This window comes from Microcaecilia unicolor, chromosome 11 (genome assembly GCF_901765095.1).
Source record: "Microcaecilia unicolor chromosome 11, aMicUni1.1, whole genome shotgun sequence".
NCBI classification, from domain to species: domain Eukaryota; kingdom Metazoa; phylum Chordata; class Amphibia; order Gymnophiona; family Siphonopidae; genus Microcaecilia; species Microcaecilia unicolor.
Window position 1 is genome coordinate 83,909,900 of NC_044041.1, and position 16,575 is coordinate 83,926,474.

The 16,575-nt window shown below is 47.9% G+C and overlaps 1 protein-coding gene across 2 annotated transcripts in view; it reads right to left on the reverse strand.

Annotated features, from left to right (window-relative positions):
• The window catches only part of SH3GL1 (SH3 domain containing GRB2 like 1, endophilin A2), a 168,706-nt gene that overhangs the window by 55,025 nt on the left and 97,106 nt on the right, over window positions 1–16,575 (reverse strand). For both annotated transcript variants that reach the window (XM_030217344.1, XM_030217343.1), the window contains exons 7-8: window positions 15,559–15,662; window positions 7,553–7,692 (exon numbers count right to left, since the gene is read on the reverse strand). In XM_030217344.1, coding sequence (XP_030073204.1) covers window positions 7,553–7,692; window positions 15,559–15,662 — 244 coding nt within the window. The remainder of the gene's footprint in view (window positions 1–7,552; window positions 7,693–15,558; window positions 15,663–16,575) is intronic.

Here is a 16,575-nt window from a genome sequence, read left to right on the forward strand (position 1 = left end):
AGCTAACCTTTTCATGACACAATTTGAGGTGGAATGGGTTTATAATTCACCTTTCAATGCACTTATTCTATTGCTGGTAGAGATACATTGACGATGTTTTTATGTTGTGGAAAGGCACAAAGAAGGAATTGGCTACATTCATGCAATGGTTAAATAGCTGTAACCCAGGCATCCAATTTACGGAACAACATTCAGATGTACTGATTCATTATCTGGACATAGAAATTGTTTTAGCCAAATCAACAATTCATGACTAAAGTGTTTAAAAAAAAAAAAAAAAGATACGGATAGAAACACTTTTCTCCACAACGCCAGCTGCCATCCGCCTGCATTGAAGAAAAATCTTCCATTCTCGCAAATGCTCAGACTAAGGAGGATATATCAACAGACATCTAGTTTTAAGACACAGGCAAAGAATCTAATGTTGGATCTGAAAGACAGAGGTTATTCTCAGCATACTTTAAAGTTAGCCTACAAAAGGGCTAAATTCAACCACAGAGATTTGCTCTTGCACAAATCAATCATAAGGGAACCAGACGAGAATACCCTTACCATGGTATAAAATACAATGAATCCAGCCCTATGATTGCACGTATTATCAGAAGTAGATGGGAGATTTTGCAATCAAATTCTGCTCGTCAAGATATAACATTACGCATAGCCTTTTCCAGAGGCAATAATTTGAAAGATTTATTAAGCCCTGCGGAGATCGATACAGCGAGCAAAAAGAAACAAAAAGCCACATTAGGACATTACAAATGTGGCACGTGTTCCATATGCCCTCGATCAGTACAATCTAAAACTTTTTACAATAAAGTTACTGATACTAAGTACACACTGAAGCAATTTACCAACTGCTTATCTGATCATGTGATCTATTCCATTACTTGTCCATGTTTAAAAGTATATATTGGAATGACTACATGGCCCCTGAAAGTTAGATTATTGGAACATAAATCTAACATTAAAAGACCAGCTGTTAAAGAGCCACTAGTTGAGCACTGTTTAAAAATGAAGCATAGGTTTGAAGATCTGAAATGCTGTGCTATCGATAAAGTGGAACCATTAAGTAGAGGAGGCAACAGAAAGTTAATCTTGCAGCGAAAAGAAGCAAGATGGATCTTTGATCTTAAATCTCTTGAGCCTTGGGGACTTAACAGCTCGATTGACTGGCACATTTTCTATTGATTTGTTTATTGTTTGTTTACCATTAGAAGCATGTATACCTTTAAAAGATTTTTGCGAGGACCCTATATAAATGACCAGCGAAGGCGTGTGACGTTGCTGACGCCATTTTGAGATTACATTTTTGTGACTAAAAGCAAGTTGACCCAGGATTGCAGGCACAGCTTGTACAATCCACTAAAATTCTCTTTCAGTTTAGACTCATTTTGTTTCTTTCACAGATACGCACAGACACCAGCACCAGTTCCTGACGAACTGGTGCTGGAGCTTTAAGCTAAGTGCAATTTCTATCACTTCCTTATTTACGAAAGGCAAGAGATACATAGAGCCTAAACTACCTTAGAGCAGAAAAATCACTGAGATACACTTAGGAGTTTTTATGCCCTATGACTGAAACCAAACGCTGGTTACATTTCAACATTCATGTTAACAGTGTTTAAAACCAAAAGACATTGTGTCTTTGGTTTCTGAGGGCTTTTCTCCTTACATTGAGTTGTTCTTAGACAACATTAGTGTTGTTTACAACTGTCGGGGCTAGAGCCTCTCTTTCATGTATTAGTTTGTATGCCCTAGCAATTACTGCACTTTACATTTTGGCATAGGAGGTAGTGTCCTATTGTGGATTAAAATCTGGTTAAAGGATAGAAAACAGAGAGTAGGGTTAAACGGTCAGTATTTTCAATGGAGAAGTGTAGATAGTGGGGTTCCTCAGGGGTTTGTGCTGGGACTGCTGCTTTTTAACATATTTATAAATGATCTAGAGATGGGAGTAACTAGTGAGGTAATTAAATTTGCTGATGACACAAAGTTATTCAAAGCTGTTAAATCGCGAGAGGATTATGAAAAATTACAAGAGGACCTTACGAGACTGGGCGTCTAAATGGCAGATGATGTTTAATGTGAGAATGTGCAAAGTGATGCATGTGGCAAAGAGGAACCCGAACTATAGCTACGTAATGCAAGGTTCCTTGTTAGGAGTCACCGACCAAGAAAGGGATCTCTGCGTTGTCGTTGATGATACATTGAAATCCTCTGCTCAGTGTGCTGCGGCGGCAAAGAAAGCAAATAGAATGTTAGGTATTATTAGGAGTGGAATGAAAAAGTGACGTTATAATGACTCTATCGGTCCATGGTGCAACCACACTTCGAATATTGTGTTCAATTCTGGTCACCGCATCTTAAAAAAAATATAGTGGAGTTAGAAAAGGTACAGAGAAGTATAAGGAAAGGCTAAAGCGGCTATAGAGCTCTTTAAAATATTAGAAAACGTACAGAGAAGGGCGACGAAAATGATAATGGGGATGGGACGACTTCCCTATGAGGAAAGGCTGAAGCATGTAGGGCTCTTCAGCTTGGAGAAGAGACGGCTGAGGTGAGATATGATAGGAGGTCTATAAAATAATGAGTGGAGTGGAACGGGTAGACGTGAATTGCTTGTTTACTCTTTCCAAAAATACTAGGACTAGGGGGCATGCAAAGAAGTTACAAGTAGTAAATTTAACACGAATCAGAGAAAGTTTTTCTTCACTCAACGTGTAATTAAACTCTGGAATTCACTGCCAGAGAATGTGGCAAAGGCAGTTAGATTAGTGGGGTTTATAAAAAGGGTCTGGATGGCTTCCTAAAAGTCCATAGACCATTATTAAATTGACTTCAGGAAAATTCACTGCTTATTTCTGGAATAAGCAGCATAAAATGTATTGAGCTTTTTTGGGATCTTGCCAGGTATTTGTGACCTGGATTGACCATAGTTGTAAACAGGATGCTGGGCTTGATGGACCTTTGGTCTGTCCCAGTGTGGCAATACTTATGTACTTATCTATTACTTGTTAATTCAATGTCTCTTTCTTAGCAGTTGTGAGAAAATATATACGAGATACAGGAGGAAAAAATGCCTCTGGAACTTCTCAACCTTCTGGCGAAGCAAATTATTTTCAGACATTATGAAGCGTGAAATAATTGGAGAACTTTTTAACTTGTTCAGAGTGTAGCTCCACTTCCTGATTCATAAAAGGGTCATTTGACTTTTTAAACACAGACATGTTGGTCATATTAACCTGAATATTCTTGTTAATGTTAGAAAATTGCACTAATAGTGCTCTACCTAATTCAGATACTGCCAACCATATAGTCTCGTGTGAATACCGAGGCCTCTGGAGCTCAATTTCGGGCACCAGCTGCACTGGTTTCAGAATGCTTCCGCTCCCAGCGGAATCCACCTCAGAGCCCTGGACAGCTGCTCCTTCCTCCGATGCTGAATTGGTGACCTGTTGACCGGAGAAAGTTGCAACACTTCCCCCTGTGCACCCAAAACTTTCTTCTTTGAAGAGGGCAATACCAGAGCTTCCTACTGGATGTCCTCAGAAGAATTCCAAGAGCAGATCACTGTTGGCTGAGGCTGGGGTGTCCGCATTTCAGGAGACAAAGAAACAGAGCCAAGTTCAATACAACTCCACTTTGCAGCGGTACAGGAGAAGCAGACCGACCTCCGAGGGAGTTACTCCATCTTGCCGAAGAAATCCATTAGATTGGTAATATTTGTTGGGGTTTGCAGAGTGGGCTCCAAGGGAAAAACCCTCACTTTCTCCTTCTTAAGCATAGTTAAGCGTGTCAAGAGCGAAGCTATTCTGCTGCTGCCATCTTGACGCCTCCCAAGCAACTTATTGAACTCGTCTGTTTTATGTAGTCTTTCCTCTTCCTTCCCATATGTACGGGTAACTTCAGAAAAAGTTGCAGTCCAAACCAGACATGAGTCCCTCCCCAAGCTTCTGGAATGTTTATTGTTGGCAAGCTCATTTGTCCCCAGGTGGATTACAATATCAGTAATAGAATCCTTACTCTCTTCTTGGATCACATTCAGTATTTGGCTGGTACTTCTGGTAGAGGATCCTTGAACTGTGTTCCTAAGTTAATGCCTCTTATAATGAAGTCTCCTAGCAGTTAGAGCTAATCTGTTATTTATTTTTATTTGTTACATTTGTACCCCGCGCTTTCCCACTCATAGCAGGCTCAATGCGGCTTACATGGGGCAATGGAGGGTTAAGTGACTTACCCAGAGTCACAAGGAGCTGCCTGTGCCTGAAGTGGGAATCGAACTCAGTTCCTCAGGACCAAAGTCCACCACCCTAACCACTAGGCCACTCCTCCACTCACTTTGAGGATGTTCTTTGGATTGAATTGCATTCCTTGGCTCTGGCTCCACATTAGTACTTCTTTTCTGAGCATCATAATGCACCAGTTCAGCAAAGGAATTATATAGGAGCAAAGGTTGGGAGGGTGAATGCCTCAAAGTTTGTAATCTGAGCCTATTGTGACCCATCTATTCCTTAATTGCAGCCAATCCAGTTGCAGTTGAATAACCTTCAGCAACAGCATCATGGAAAATGGATGCTTCCTTAATTGCAGCCAATCCAGTTGCAGTTGAATAACCTTCAGCAACAGCATCGTGGAAATGAATGCGTCCTAAATTGCAACCAATTCAATTGCGATTGAATAATCTTCCGCGACAGCATCATGGAAATTTTCTGCAGGAAACTGGAGATGGTTCATATTAGAAAATTATGAAGTTCATGAAGTGTAGGCTAGTTCCTTAGTAGTGGCAGCAGCCATGAAGAAGCGTAGCACCCTAAAGGCTAACAAGGGCATCATCTTGATCTTGGATGTCATCCACTTCAGAGGAGTGATCCCAGACAGTCAGCAGGCTCTATGACAGACGAGGGATAAGCATGAGAGCCACCACTTTAGCTCTGCTGGAATGACTGGGAAACTGGAGTTCAGAGGATTGGTTTGTCTGAAACAGAACAGTACTTTCCTGAAGAAATTTCTGAAACTGTTTGAGGTGATCCCCCAGAAGGGCAGGGATTGGCAAAGACATCTCAGGCTCTAAGACAGGCATGATCTGGCCCATGGGGAGTACACAAATTGACTAGTTAGTTTTTTTACTTTTTGGTGCATATTTATAAATGATCTAGAGATGGGAATAACTAGTTAGGTAATTAAATTTGCTGATAAAGTAATTCAAAGTTGTTAAATCGCAAGAGGATTGTGAAAAATTGCCAGAGGACCTTACGAAACTGTGCATCCAAATGGCAAGATGACCAAGCAAGTGCAAAGTGATGCATTTGGGAAAGAGGAACCCAAGCTATAGCTACATGATGCAGGGTTTTACATTAGGAGTCGCCGCCCAAGAAAAGGACCTAGGTGTCCGTGTTGAGGATAAATTGAAACCCTCTGCTCCGTGTGCAGCAGTAGCTAACAAAGCAAATAGAATGTTAGGAATTATTAGGAAAGGAATGGAAAACAAAAATGAGAATGTTATAATGCCTTTGTATCACTTCATGGTATGAATGCACCTCAAATACTGTGTGTAATTCAGGTCACCACATCTAAAAAGATACAGCGAAATTAGAAAAGGTACAGAGAAGTATAAGGAAAGGCTAAAGCAGCTAGGGCTCTTCAGCTTGGAGACGAGGCAGCTGAGGGGGAAGTTAAGATAGAGGTCTATAAAATACTGAATGGAGTGGACATGCTGGACATGGCTAGACATGGATGGAGGGGGGGGGGGGGAGAGGAAAAATGCTGGACATGGATGGAGGGGAGGGGAGGGAAGACAGAGGAGGAGGTGCACATGGATTTAGGGGAGAGGGAGAAATTCTGGACACAAATGGAGGGGAGAGACTTGAATCACTCGTTTACCCTTTCCAAAAATAATAGGACTAGGGGGCATGCAATGAAGCTACTAACTTAAAACAAACCGGAAAAAATATTTCACCACTCGACGTGTAATTAAATTCTGGAATTCAGTACCAGAGAATGTGGTAAAAGCAGTTAGCTTAGCAGGGTTTAAAAAATTAGTTTTGGATAATTTCCTAAAAGTCCATAAGACATTATTAAGATGGACCTGGGAATATCTACTGCTTATTTCTAAGATAAGCAGCATAAAATCTTTTACTGTTTTGGGATCTTGCCAGGTACTTGTGACCTGATTGGCCACTGTTGGACCTTTGGTCTGTCCTAGTAAGGCAACGCTTATGTTTATGTTATGTTCTTATGAGTCAGTTCTGGTCCAGCAATAGGGGCGGACCTTTTTTGATGTTTTGTGTAGGTGTCAGTTAGGGTGCACTGCCCTTTTAAGAGGACCATATTTTCCCAGGTACAGTTTCAATGCTACTGGACCTTTGTGATCCCTCTGGTCTGTTCTAGTCTAGGCAGCCTTGGGAGAGGAAGTAGCATGGAAGGTAGTAAGGAAGCTTGCAGAATGTTGGCCTTAGCCCTGCTTCTGGAACTTAAAGGTTATTGTTTCAGCAGTGAATATCTGTGATAAAGCAGCTGCTCAGAGTGGAGTTGCTATTGGGGAGCAACTGGAGTTGTATGGAACTGTGCTGGTTTTCATTTTGGGAACATCGAAAGCCAATATGGTTTAGGACCTGCTGCAGTGGATTTTAATCCCATAGATGCCAAAGATGGGCCTGCTTGAAGGAGACTGCACAATGTGCCATGCAGCCAGGAAACCCTTGTCAGAGTTAAGCATCCTTACTGTTCTCTGTACCGTATTCATTCCTCACAATTTTTTTTGCTAAAGCAAGCTGTGAAGAGGAACAGGAAGAGCTAATATCTATCCATGAGGAACCGGAAGACCAGACTGAAGAGATGGGGGAGAGGACCTGGGGATAGCATTGGAATATCCATGCACGTTTAGGAGAATCTTCCAAAGGCTTCCCTAGGGTATGGGAGAAAACCACCACAAGGAGTGGTCAGGATGATGCCACCCATCAGTGTGGCTGCATGCCCCCTATCAATGTAGAAAGGAGCACAATCAGAGAATCCAAGAAAACTGCACAGATGTCCTTTGGCCACTATAAGGTCTCCAGCTGGCCCACTTCATAACTTTCAACTTAAGATGTGGGTCTGAAATCATAATATTGGTCATCTGTGTTAAAAGCCCACACAATCTGCCTCATCTTGTTCATTCTAAATACATTTCAACATGCTTATACTCAATCCCAACACAAGCTCCCCCTTCACTATTTTATTAAATGAACCTCTCAACTCTGTTCCTCCCACTGCCCTGTTTCTTGCATGCCCCATACGTAATCCAATAATCAAGCCCCTTCCAAACACACCACCTTCCAAACTGACTTCCTTTAGGGAATCTGTACTGAAAGGCCTCAGCTTATTCCTTAGATGTAATTTCTACCTCTAATTCAGTTGCCCATGTGTTCCACACAAAGTTTTAAACTTTATTATTTTAATTAGAGTGTGCATGTGCAGCAATCCCACTGCCCACCTATGTGACCTGCCTCTAACCAGCAGTGAACCTTACCCATTTATGTTTAGTCACACTAGGTAGGTATTATCTACCACGTACCTGGAGCTTCTCTACCTGGTGCTCGGACAGATGCATTGCAGGAAAATCCTCCATTGGACTGGTTGGGTTCTCCAAAGTCATAGCTCTCTCTGGGCTTTGGTTTGTACTCTCGCTTGGGTCTAGATGATGCTTCTCTTATCCTTTAAAGATAACAGATCAGGACATGTCCTTAACAAGAAAATTGTATGCAGAGTGTTAAGGGATAATGTATGAATACAGAACAATAGATCTAGCTCAGGGATCCAATCTACACTAAACCAATCAAGATACTAGTACAAAACAATTACAAATTTACTCTCCTGGGCATCAAACCCCTCAAAGTTACAGGTAGGAAAATAAGCTTTAGTATACAAAACCTTCTTAAAGGAAACACACAAATGGACTCCACTTCTTCAATAAGATAGCAAATTCATGCTAAATTTTTTTGTGACACTGTTTTTGGCATAATTTTATGGTAAAGCAGCCCCAAGCCTTGGCTTTGATGCAGGAAGATCGAATTATGCTGACGTCTCAAAAGAAGTGACAGAGCAAGGACTAGAACTCAACCTGTGTTTGATCCATTAAGGTACATCATTATCTTAAAGGCTTGCATAGACTAGTAACAAACGTTTCCAGATATGTTTATGTTTATTAGATTCTTGATATACTGCCTTCTGTGGAACAGCCAAAGAGGTTTATATATCATATACTAGTACTTTTTCTGTCCCTAGCAGGCTCCCAATCTAAGATACATCAAGCTACATACTTTTGGGGGCTTAAGAAGTCACCAGGAAGGGAAATTACAGGAGTAGGCAACTTTTTTTTTTTTTTTTTAGATAATTGGACTTCTGTGGTCCGTGTCCCTTATATGGCAAGACAGATCAGGATGGGCTGGAGTGGGTTTCAACAGCAACTCCAGTGGTTGGGGCCACTGCAGGGCAGACTATGACCTGCACCCTGAAAACAGCAAGGACAGATCAGGATCAAGTATGCGTATTTTTTAAAGCACATTCATTATTGTATGCTATGAGTGCGAATCCTGTATATCTCAGGGGGGGGGAGTGGAAGACATTGTAAAAGTGGAACTTTGTGAATAAAGCGAATGCTACATACCTGTAGAAGGTATTCTCCGAGGACAGCAGGCTGATTGTTCTCACTGATGGGTGACGTCCACGGCAGCCCCTCCAATCGGAAATCTTCACTAGCAAAGTCCTTTGCTAGCCCTCGCGCGCCCCGCGCGCACCGCGCATGCGCGGCCGTCTTCCCGCCCGAAACCGGCTCGAGCCGGCCAGTCCAGTATGTAGCAAGACAAACATCTTAAGGGAAGACACAACTCCAAAGGGGAGGCGGGCGGGTTTGTGAGAACAATCAGCCTGCTGTCCTCGGAGAATACCTTCTACAGGTATGTAGCATTCGCTTTCTCCGAGGACAAGCAGGCTGCTTGTTCTCACTGATGGGGTATCCCTAGCCCCCAGGCTCACTCAAAACAACAACCATGGTCAATTGGGCCTCGCAACGGCGAGGACATAACTGAGATTGACCTAAAAAATTTACCAACTAACTGAGAGTGTAGCCTGGAACAGAACAAACAGGGCCCTCGGGGGGTGGAGTTGGATCCTAAAGCCCAAACAGGTTCTGAAGAACTGACTGCCCGAACCGACTGTCGCGTCGGGTATCCTGCTGCAGGCAGTAATGAGATGTGAATGTGTGGACAGATGACCACGTCGCAGCTTTGCAAATTTCTTCAATGGAGGCCTGACTTCAAGTGGGCTACCGACGCAGCCATGGCTCGAACATTATGAGCCGTGACATGACCCTCAAGAGCCAGCCCCGCCTGGGCGTAAGTGAAGGAAATGCAATCTGCTAGCCAATTGGATATGGTGCGTTTCCCTACAGCCACTCCCCTCCTATTGGGATCAAAAGAAACAAACAATTGGGCGGACTGTCTGTGGGGCTGTGTCCGCTCCAGATAGAAGGCCAATGCTCTCTTGCAGTCCAATGTGTGCAGCTGACGCTCAGCAGGGCAGGAATGAGGACGGGGAAAGAATGTTGGCAAGACAATTGACTGGTTCAGATGGAACTCCGACACGACCTTTGGCAAGAACTTAGGGTGAGTGCGGAGGACTACTCTGTTGTGATGAAATTTGGTGTAAGGGGCCTGGGCTACCAGGGCCTGAAGCTCACTGACTCTACGAGCCGAAGTAACTGCCACCAAGAAAATGACCTTCCAGGTCAAGTACTTCGGATGGCAGGAATTCAGTGGCTCAAAAGGAGGTTTCATCAGCTGGGTGAGAACGACATTGAGATCCCATGACACTGTAGGAGGCTTGACAGGGGGCTTTGACAAAAGCAAACCTCTCATGAAGCGAACAACTAAAGGCTGTCCTGAGATCGGCTTACCTTCCACACTGGTAATGGTATGCACTAATCGCACTGAGGTGAACCCTTACGGAGTTGGTCTTGAGACCAGACTCAGACAAGTGCAGAAGGTAACCAAGCAGGGTCTGTGTAGGACAAGAGCGAGGATCTAAGGCCTTGCTGTCACACCAGACGGCAAACCTCCTCCAATGGAAGAAGTAACTCCTCTTAGTGGAATCTTTCCTGGAAGCAAGCAAGATGCGGGAGACACCCTCTGACAGACCCAAAGAGGCAAAGTCTACGCCCTCAACATCCAGGCCGTAAGAGCCAGCGACTGGAGGTTGGGATGCAGAAGCGCCCCTTCGTCCTGTGTGATGAGGGTCGGAAAACAGTCCAATCTCCACGGTTCTTCGGAGGACAACTCCAGAAGAAGAGGGAACCAGATCTGACGCGGCCAAAAGGGAGCAATCAGAATCATGGTGCCTCGGTCTTGCTTGAGTTTCAACAAAGTCTTCCCCACCAGAGGGATGGGAGGATAAGCATACAGCAGGCCCTCCCCCCAATCGAGGAGGAAGGCATCCGATGCCAGTCTGCCGTGGGCCTGAAGCCTGGAACAGAACTGAGGGACTTTGTGGTTTGCACTCGAGATGCGAAGAGATCTACCAAGGGGGTGCCCCACGCTTGGAAGATCTGGCGCACCACTCGGGAGTTGAGCGACCACTCGTGAGGTTGCATAATCCTGCTCAACCTGTCGGCCAGACTGTTGTTTACGCCTGCCAGATATGTGGCTTGGAGCACCATGCCGTACCGGCGAGCCCAGAGTCCACATGCTGACGGCTTCCTGACACAGGGGGCGAGATCCGCTGCCCCCCTGCTTGTTTACATAGTACATGGCAACCTGGTTGTCTGTCTGGATTTGGATAATTTGGTGGGACAGCCGATCTCTGAAAGCCTTCAGAGCGTTCCAGATCGCTCGTAACTCCAGAAGATTGATCTGCAGATCGCGTTCCTGGAGGGACCAGCTTCCTTGGGTGTGGAGCCCATCGACATGAGCCCCCCATCCCAGGAGGGACGCATCCGTGGTCAGCACTTTTTGTGGCTGAGGAATTTGGAAGGGACGTCCCAGAGTCAAATTGGAGCAAATCGTCCACCAATACAGGGAGTCGAGAAAACTCGTGGACAGGTGGATCACGTCCTCTAGACCTCCGGCGGCCTGATACCACTGAGAGGCCAGGGTCCATTGAGCAGATCTCATGTGAAGGCGGGCCATGGGAGTCACATGAACTGTGGAGGCCATGTGGCCCAGCAATCTCAACATCTGCCGAGCTGTGATCTGCTGGGACGCTCGCACCCGCGAGACGAGGGACAACAAGTTGTTGGCTCTCGTCTCTGGGAAATAGGCGCGAGCCGTCCGAGAATCCAGCAGAGCTCCTATGAATTCGAGTCTCTGCGCTGGGAGAAGGTGGGACTTTGGATAATTTATCACAAACCCCAGTAGTACCAGTAGGCGAATAGTCATCCGCATGGACTGCAGGGCTCCTGCCTCTGATGTGTTCTTTACCAGCCAATCGTCGAGATATGGGAACACGTGCACCCCCAGCCTGCGGAGTGCCGCTGCTACCACAGCTAGGCACTTTGTGAACACCCTGGGCGCAGAGGCGAGCCCAAAGGGTAGCACACAGTACTGGAAGTGGCGTGTGCCCACCTGAAATCGCAGATACTGTCTGTGAGCTGGCAGTATCGGGATGTGCGTGTAGGCATCCTTCAAGTCCAGAGAGCATAGCCAATCGTTTTGCTGAATCATGGGGAGAAGGGTGCCCAGGGAAAGCATCCTGAACTTTTCTTTTTACGAGATATTTGTTCAGGGCCCTTAGGTCTAGGATGGGACGCATCCCCCCTGTTTTCTTTTCCACAAGGAAGTACCTGGAATAGAATCCCAGCCCTTCTTGCCCGGATGGCACGGGCTCGACCGCATTGGCGCTGAGAAGGGCGGAGAGTTCCTCTGCAAGTACCTTCTTGTGTTGGAAGCTGTAAGACTGAGCTCCCGGTGGACAATTTGGAGGTTTTGATGTCAAATTGAGGGTGTATCCCTGCCGGACTATTTGCAGAACCCACTGATCGGAGGTTATGAGAGGCCACCTTTGGTGAAAAGCTTTCAACCTCTCTCCGACTGGCAGGTCGCCCGGCACGGACACTTGGATGTCGGCTATGCTCTGCTGGAGCCAGTCAAAAGCTCGCCCCTTGCTTTTGCTGGGGAGCCGCGGGGCCTTGCTGAGTCGCACGCTGCTGACGAGAGCGAGCGCGCTGGGGCTTAGCCTGGGCCGCAGGCTGTCGGGAAGGAGGATTGTACCTACGCTTGCCAGAAGAGTAGGGAACAGTCTTCCTTCCCCCGAAAAATCGTCTACCTGTAGAGGTAGAGGCTGAAGGCTGCCGGCGGGCGAATTTGTCGAATGCGGTGTCCCGCTGGTGGAGAGACTCTACCACCTGTTCAACTTTTTCGCCAAAAATATTGTCCGCACGGCAAGGCGAGTCCGCAATCCGCTGCTGGAGTCTATTCTCCAGGTCGGCGGCACGCAGCCATGAGAGCCTGCGCATCACCACACCTTGAGCAGCGGCCCTGGACGCAACATCAAAGTGTCATAAACTCCTCTGGCCAGGAATTTTCTGCACGCCTTCAGCTGCCTGACCACCTCCTGAAAAGGCTTGGCTTGCTCGGGGGGGAGAGCATCAACCAAGCCCGCCAACTGCCGCACATTGTTCCGCATGTGTATGCTCGTGTAGAGCTGGTAAGACTGAATCTTGGACACGAGCATAGAGGAATGGTAGGCCTTCCTCCCAAAGGAGTCTAAGGTTCTAGCGTCCTTGCCCGGGGGCGCCGAAGCATGTTCCCTAGAACTCTTAGCCTTCTTTAGGGCCAAATCCACAACTCCAGAGTCATGAGGCAACTGAGTGCGCATCAGCTCTGAGTCCCCATGGATCCGGTACTGGGACTCGATCTTCTTGGGAATGTGGGGATTACTTAGTGGCTTTGTCCAGTTCGCAAGCAATGTCTTTTTTAGGACATGGTGCAAGGGAACAGTGGACGCTTCCTTAGGTGGAGAAGGATAGTCCAGGAGCTCAAACATTTCAGCCCTGGGCTCGTCCTCCACAACCACCGGGAAGGGGATGGCCTGTAGACATCTCCCGGACAAAGGAAGCGAAAGACAGGACTCTCAGGGAGGGAGAAAGCTGCCTTTCAGGAGAGGGAGTGGGATCAGAAGGAAGACCCTCAGACTCCTCGTCAGAGAAATATCTGGGATCTTCCTCTTCCTCCCACGAGGCCTCACCCTCGGTGTCAGACACAAGTTCCCGAACCTGTGTCTGCAACCTCGCCCTGCTCGACTCAGTGGAGCCACGTCCACGACGGGGGCGTCGAGAGGTAGACTCCCTCGCCCGCATCGGCGAAGCTCCCTCCGCCGACGTAGTCGGGGAGCCTTCCTGGGAGGTGGCCGCGGTCGGCACCGCACGCGGTACCGACGTCGGGGACCTCAACCTGGGCGATGGGCCAGCCGGCGCCACGCTCGACGGTACCGGAGGCGCAAGCACCGCCGGTACCGGAGGGGTAGGGCGCAACAGCTCTCCCAGAATCTCTGGGAGAACGGCCCGGAGGCTCTCGTTCAGAGTGGCTGCAGAGAAAAGGCTGTAGAGGTCGATGCAGGCGTCGACGTCAGGACCTGTTCCGGGCGAGGAGGCTGTTCCGGGCTGTCCAGAGTGGAGCGCATCGACACCTCTTGAACAGAGGGTGAGCGGTCCTCTCGGTGCCGATGCCTGCTGGGTGCCGAATCCCTCGGCGACCCAGAGCTCTCGGTGCCGACAGCGGGGAGGAGACCGGTGTCGATGCTTCTTCGATTTCTTCCGAAGCATGTCACCGGAGCTCCCCGGCACCGACGAGGAGGACGTAGAATCCAGCCGTCGCTTCCTCGGGGCCGAGACCGAAGAAGGGTCGATCTCGGGGGGGCTGTACCGCAGGAGCCCTCAGGGTAGGAGGAGACCCACCCGAAGGCTCACCGCCACCAGCAGGGGAATGGACAGCCCTCACCTGCACTCCTGACGATGCACCACCGTCCGACGACATCAGCAGACGAGGTCCCGGTACCACCGACGTCGATGCAGCTATCCGATGTCTCGGCGCCGATGCAGAGGCCCGATGCCTCGATGCACTCGATGCAAGGGCGGCCGAGGAAGATGGTCTGGACGCTGACGACGTCGATGCACTCGAAGATCCCGGTGCCGATGCCGACGAAGAGCCCGAGAACAAAACGTTCCACTGGGCTAGTCTCGCTACCTGAGTCCGCCTTTGAAGCAGGGAACACAGACTACAGTTCTGAGGGCGGTGCTCAGGCCCCCAGACACTGAAGACACGACGAGTGTCGATCAGTGAGCGAGATAACCCGGGCGCACTGGGTGCACTTCTTGAAGCCGCTGGAAGGCTTCGATGTCATGGGCGGAAAAATCACGCCGGCGAAATCAAAAGCCGAAATGGCGAAAATTGAAGCACCAAAATTTAGAGGGAGAAAAATCTCGACCGAGGCCGAAAAAGGCCTACCCCGACGACGAAAGAAAACTTATCGGGGCAAAAAGCTGGAAGTACGGGGAGGATTGACACGAAACCCGGGGAGGGTTTCCGGAGCACTTCCCGCACTAGAAGAAAGCTTTTCCGAAGAAAAAACACGCTCAAAAAAACTTTGGACGCGCGAGGTCGACTTTTCGGGGCTCGACACGGCGAAAAAACGACCGTACCGAGTGCGGACAAAAGAAGACTGGCCGGCTCGAGCCGGTTTCGGGCGGGAAGACGGCCGCGCATGCGCGGTGCGCGCGGGCGCGCGAGGGCTAGCAAAGGACTTTGCTAGTGAAGATTCCGATTGGAGGGGCTGCCGTGGACTTCACCCATCAGTGAGAACAAGCAGCCTGCTTGTCCTCGGAGAAAATGTTGTAATACTGTTGGGATTGTTGGTTCAATAACAATTTGATAATTTGACTGTTGGGCAGCAGTGGCGTAGCTATGGGTGGGCTTGGGTGGGCACAGGCCCACCCATTCCTGCCTCAGGCCCACCCTGTGTGGCCTTCAAAATAGTTCAGCAGCAGCTGCCTCACTCCCCTCTCTCTCTCTCCTTCATCCCCAGATCTGGCATTTGCCTCCTGCCTGCAGCTCCACAACACACCCCTTTCCCTGTTCTACTTTCCCCTTCCTCAGCAGCTTCCCTTTGACACACCGTCCTCACTGACATCACTTCCTGTTTCCTCCCTGGCAGGATGTGGCAGAGGGAAGCCTGCGGAGCTGACCAGGCAGTGGATGTACATAGCTGCTGTTGAAAGTACTGAGGTATGGGGGTAGTTTCAGAGAGGGGGGAGATGCTGGGCGTCAGGGAGGGGTGATTCTGGATCTGGGGGCAGAGGAAGGGGAGAAAGATGCAGGACAAAGGAGGAGGGATTTTAGAAGGCCCACCCATCCAAACTTTGGGCCCACCCAAAATGAAAGGTCTGGCTACGCCCCTGTTGGGCAGGCTGTATGGACCATGTAAGCTGCCATCATTTACTATATTACTATATTAAAACATACAAAATACTGCTCTTCTTCCTTGAAGTGCCATATAATAATTGTGTAAGCTGCAGAAATGGTCCTGTCTTACCTGTCCTTGAGCTTATCCGCTAGTTCCTCTAGGATTTGCACAGCTTGCCTGTGATAATCCAGCTGAGCATCCACCAAGGCGGAGAGCTGGCTCACCTGCTCAACCTGCAAGAAAGGGGCATATATTTGCCTTTCATTAATACAGCTAACTGGAAATTACACCAGTGTAGTTTGAATGTTTACTTTTGGGGGTGGGGTGGGGAGAGCACAAAGGGTATTCTTTGAGGACAGCAGGCATTATATTCTCATAAGTAGGGAGACACCGACCCACATCACCAGGTCCAGGACTTATGAAGAGCATAAGTACAAATTTGAGGAGCATGAGACATGCTCCACCATGCATGCACGAGTGCCTTCCCGCCTGCCGTGAGAATGTGGTCGCCTCAGTTTTATACTACAGCAAAAATAAAAGATAATAAAGGAGACAACTCCAAGGGGAGGTGGGAGGGATTGTGAGACTATAAAAGCCTGCTGTCCTCAGAGAATACCTGCTACAGGTTAAGTATCTTTGCTTTCTCAGAGGACAAGCAGGCTTATAGATTCTCACAAGTGGGGAATCCCTAGCATCCAGGCTCACCAAAAACAACAAATACTGGTCCTCGCAATGGCGAGGACATAACAGAGATTAACCTGAAACTATATACAATCAGAATGAGAGTGCAGAATGGAACAGAACAAAACAGGCCTAGGAAGGTGGAGTTGGATTCCACACCGCAAACAGATTCTGCAACACTGTCTGCTCGAACCGACGGTCGCGTCAGGTATCCTACTCAACGCAGTAGTGTGATGTGAATATGTGGACTGAAGACCACGTCACAGCCTTGCAAAAATGAAGGCTGACCACAAGTGGGCTACTGACACAGCCATGGCACTGACATTATGAGCCGTGACAGGACTCTCTAGGGCCAGCCCAGTCTGGACCTAAATGAAGGAAATACAATCTGCCAGCCAATTAGAAATTGTGCATTTCTTGATGGCAACCATCATCCTGTTAGGATCAAAAGAAAAAGTTGGGCGG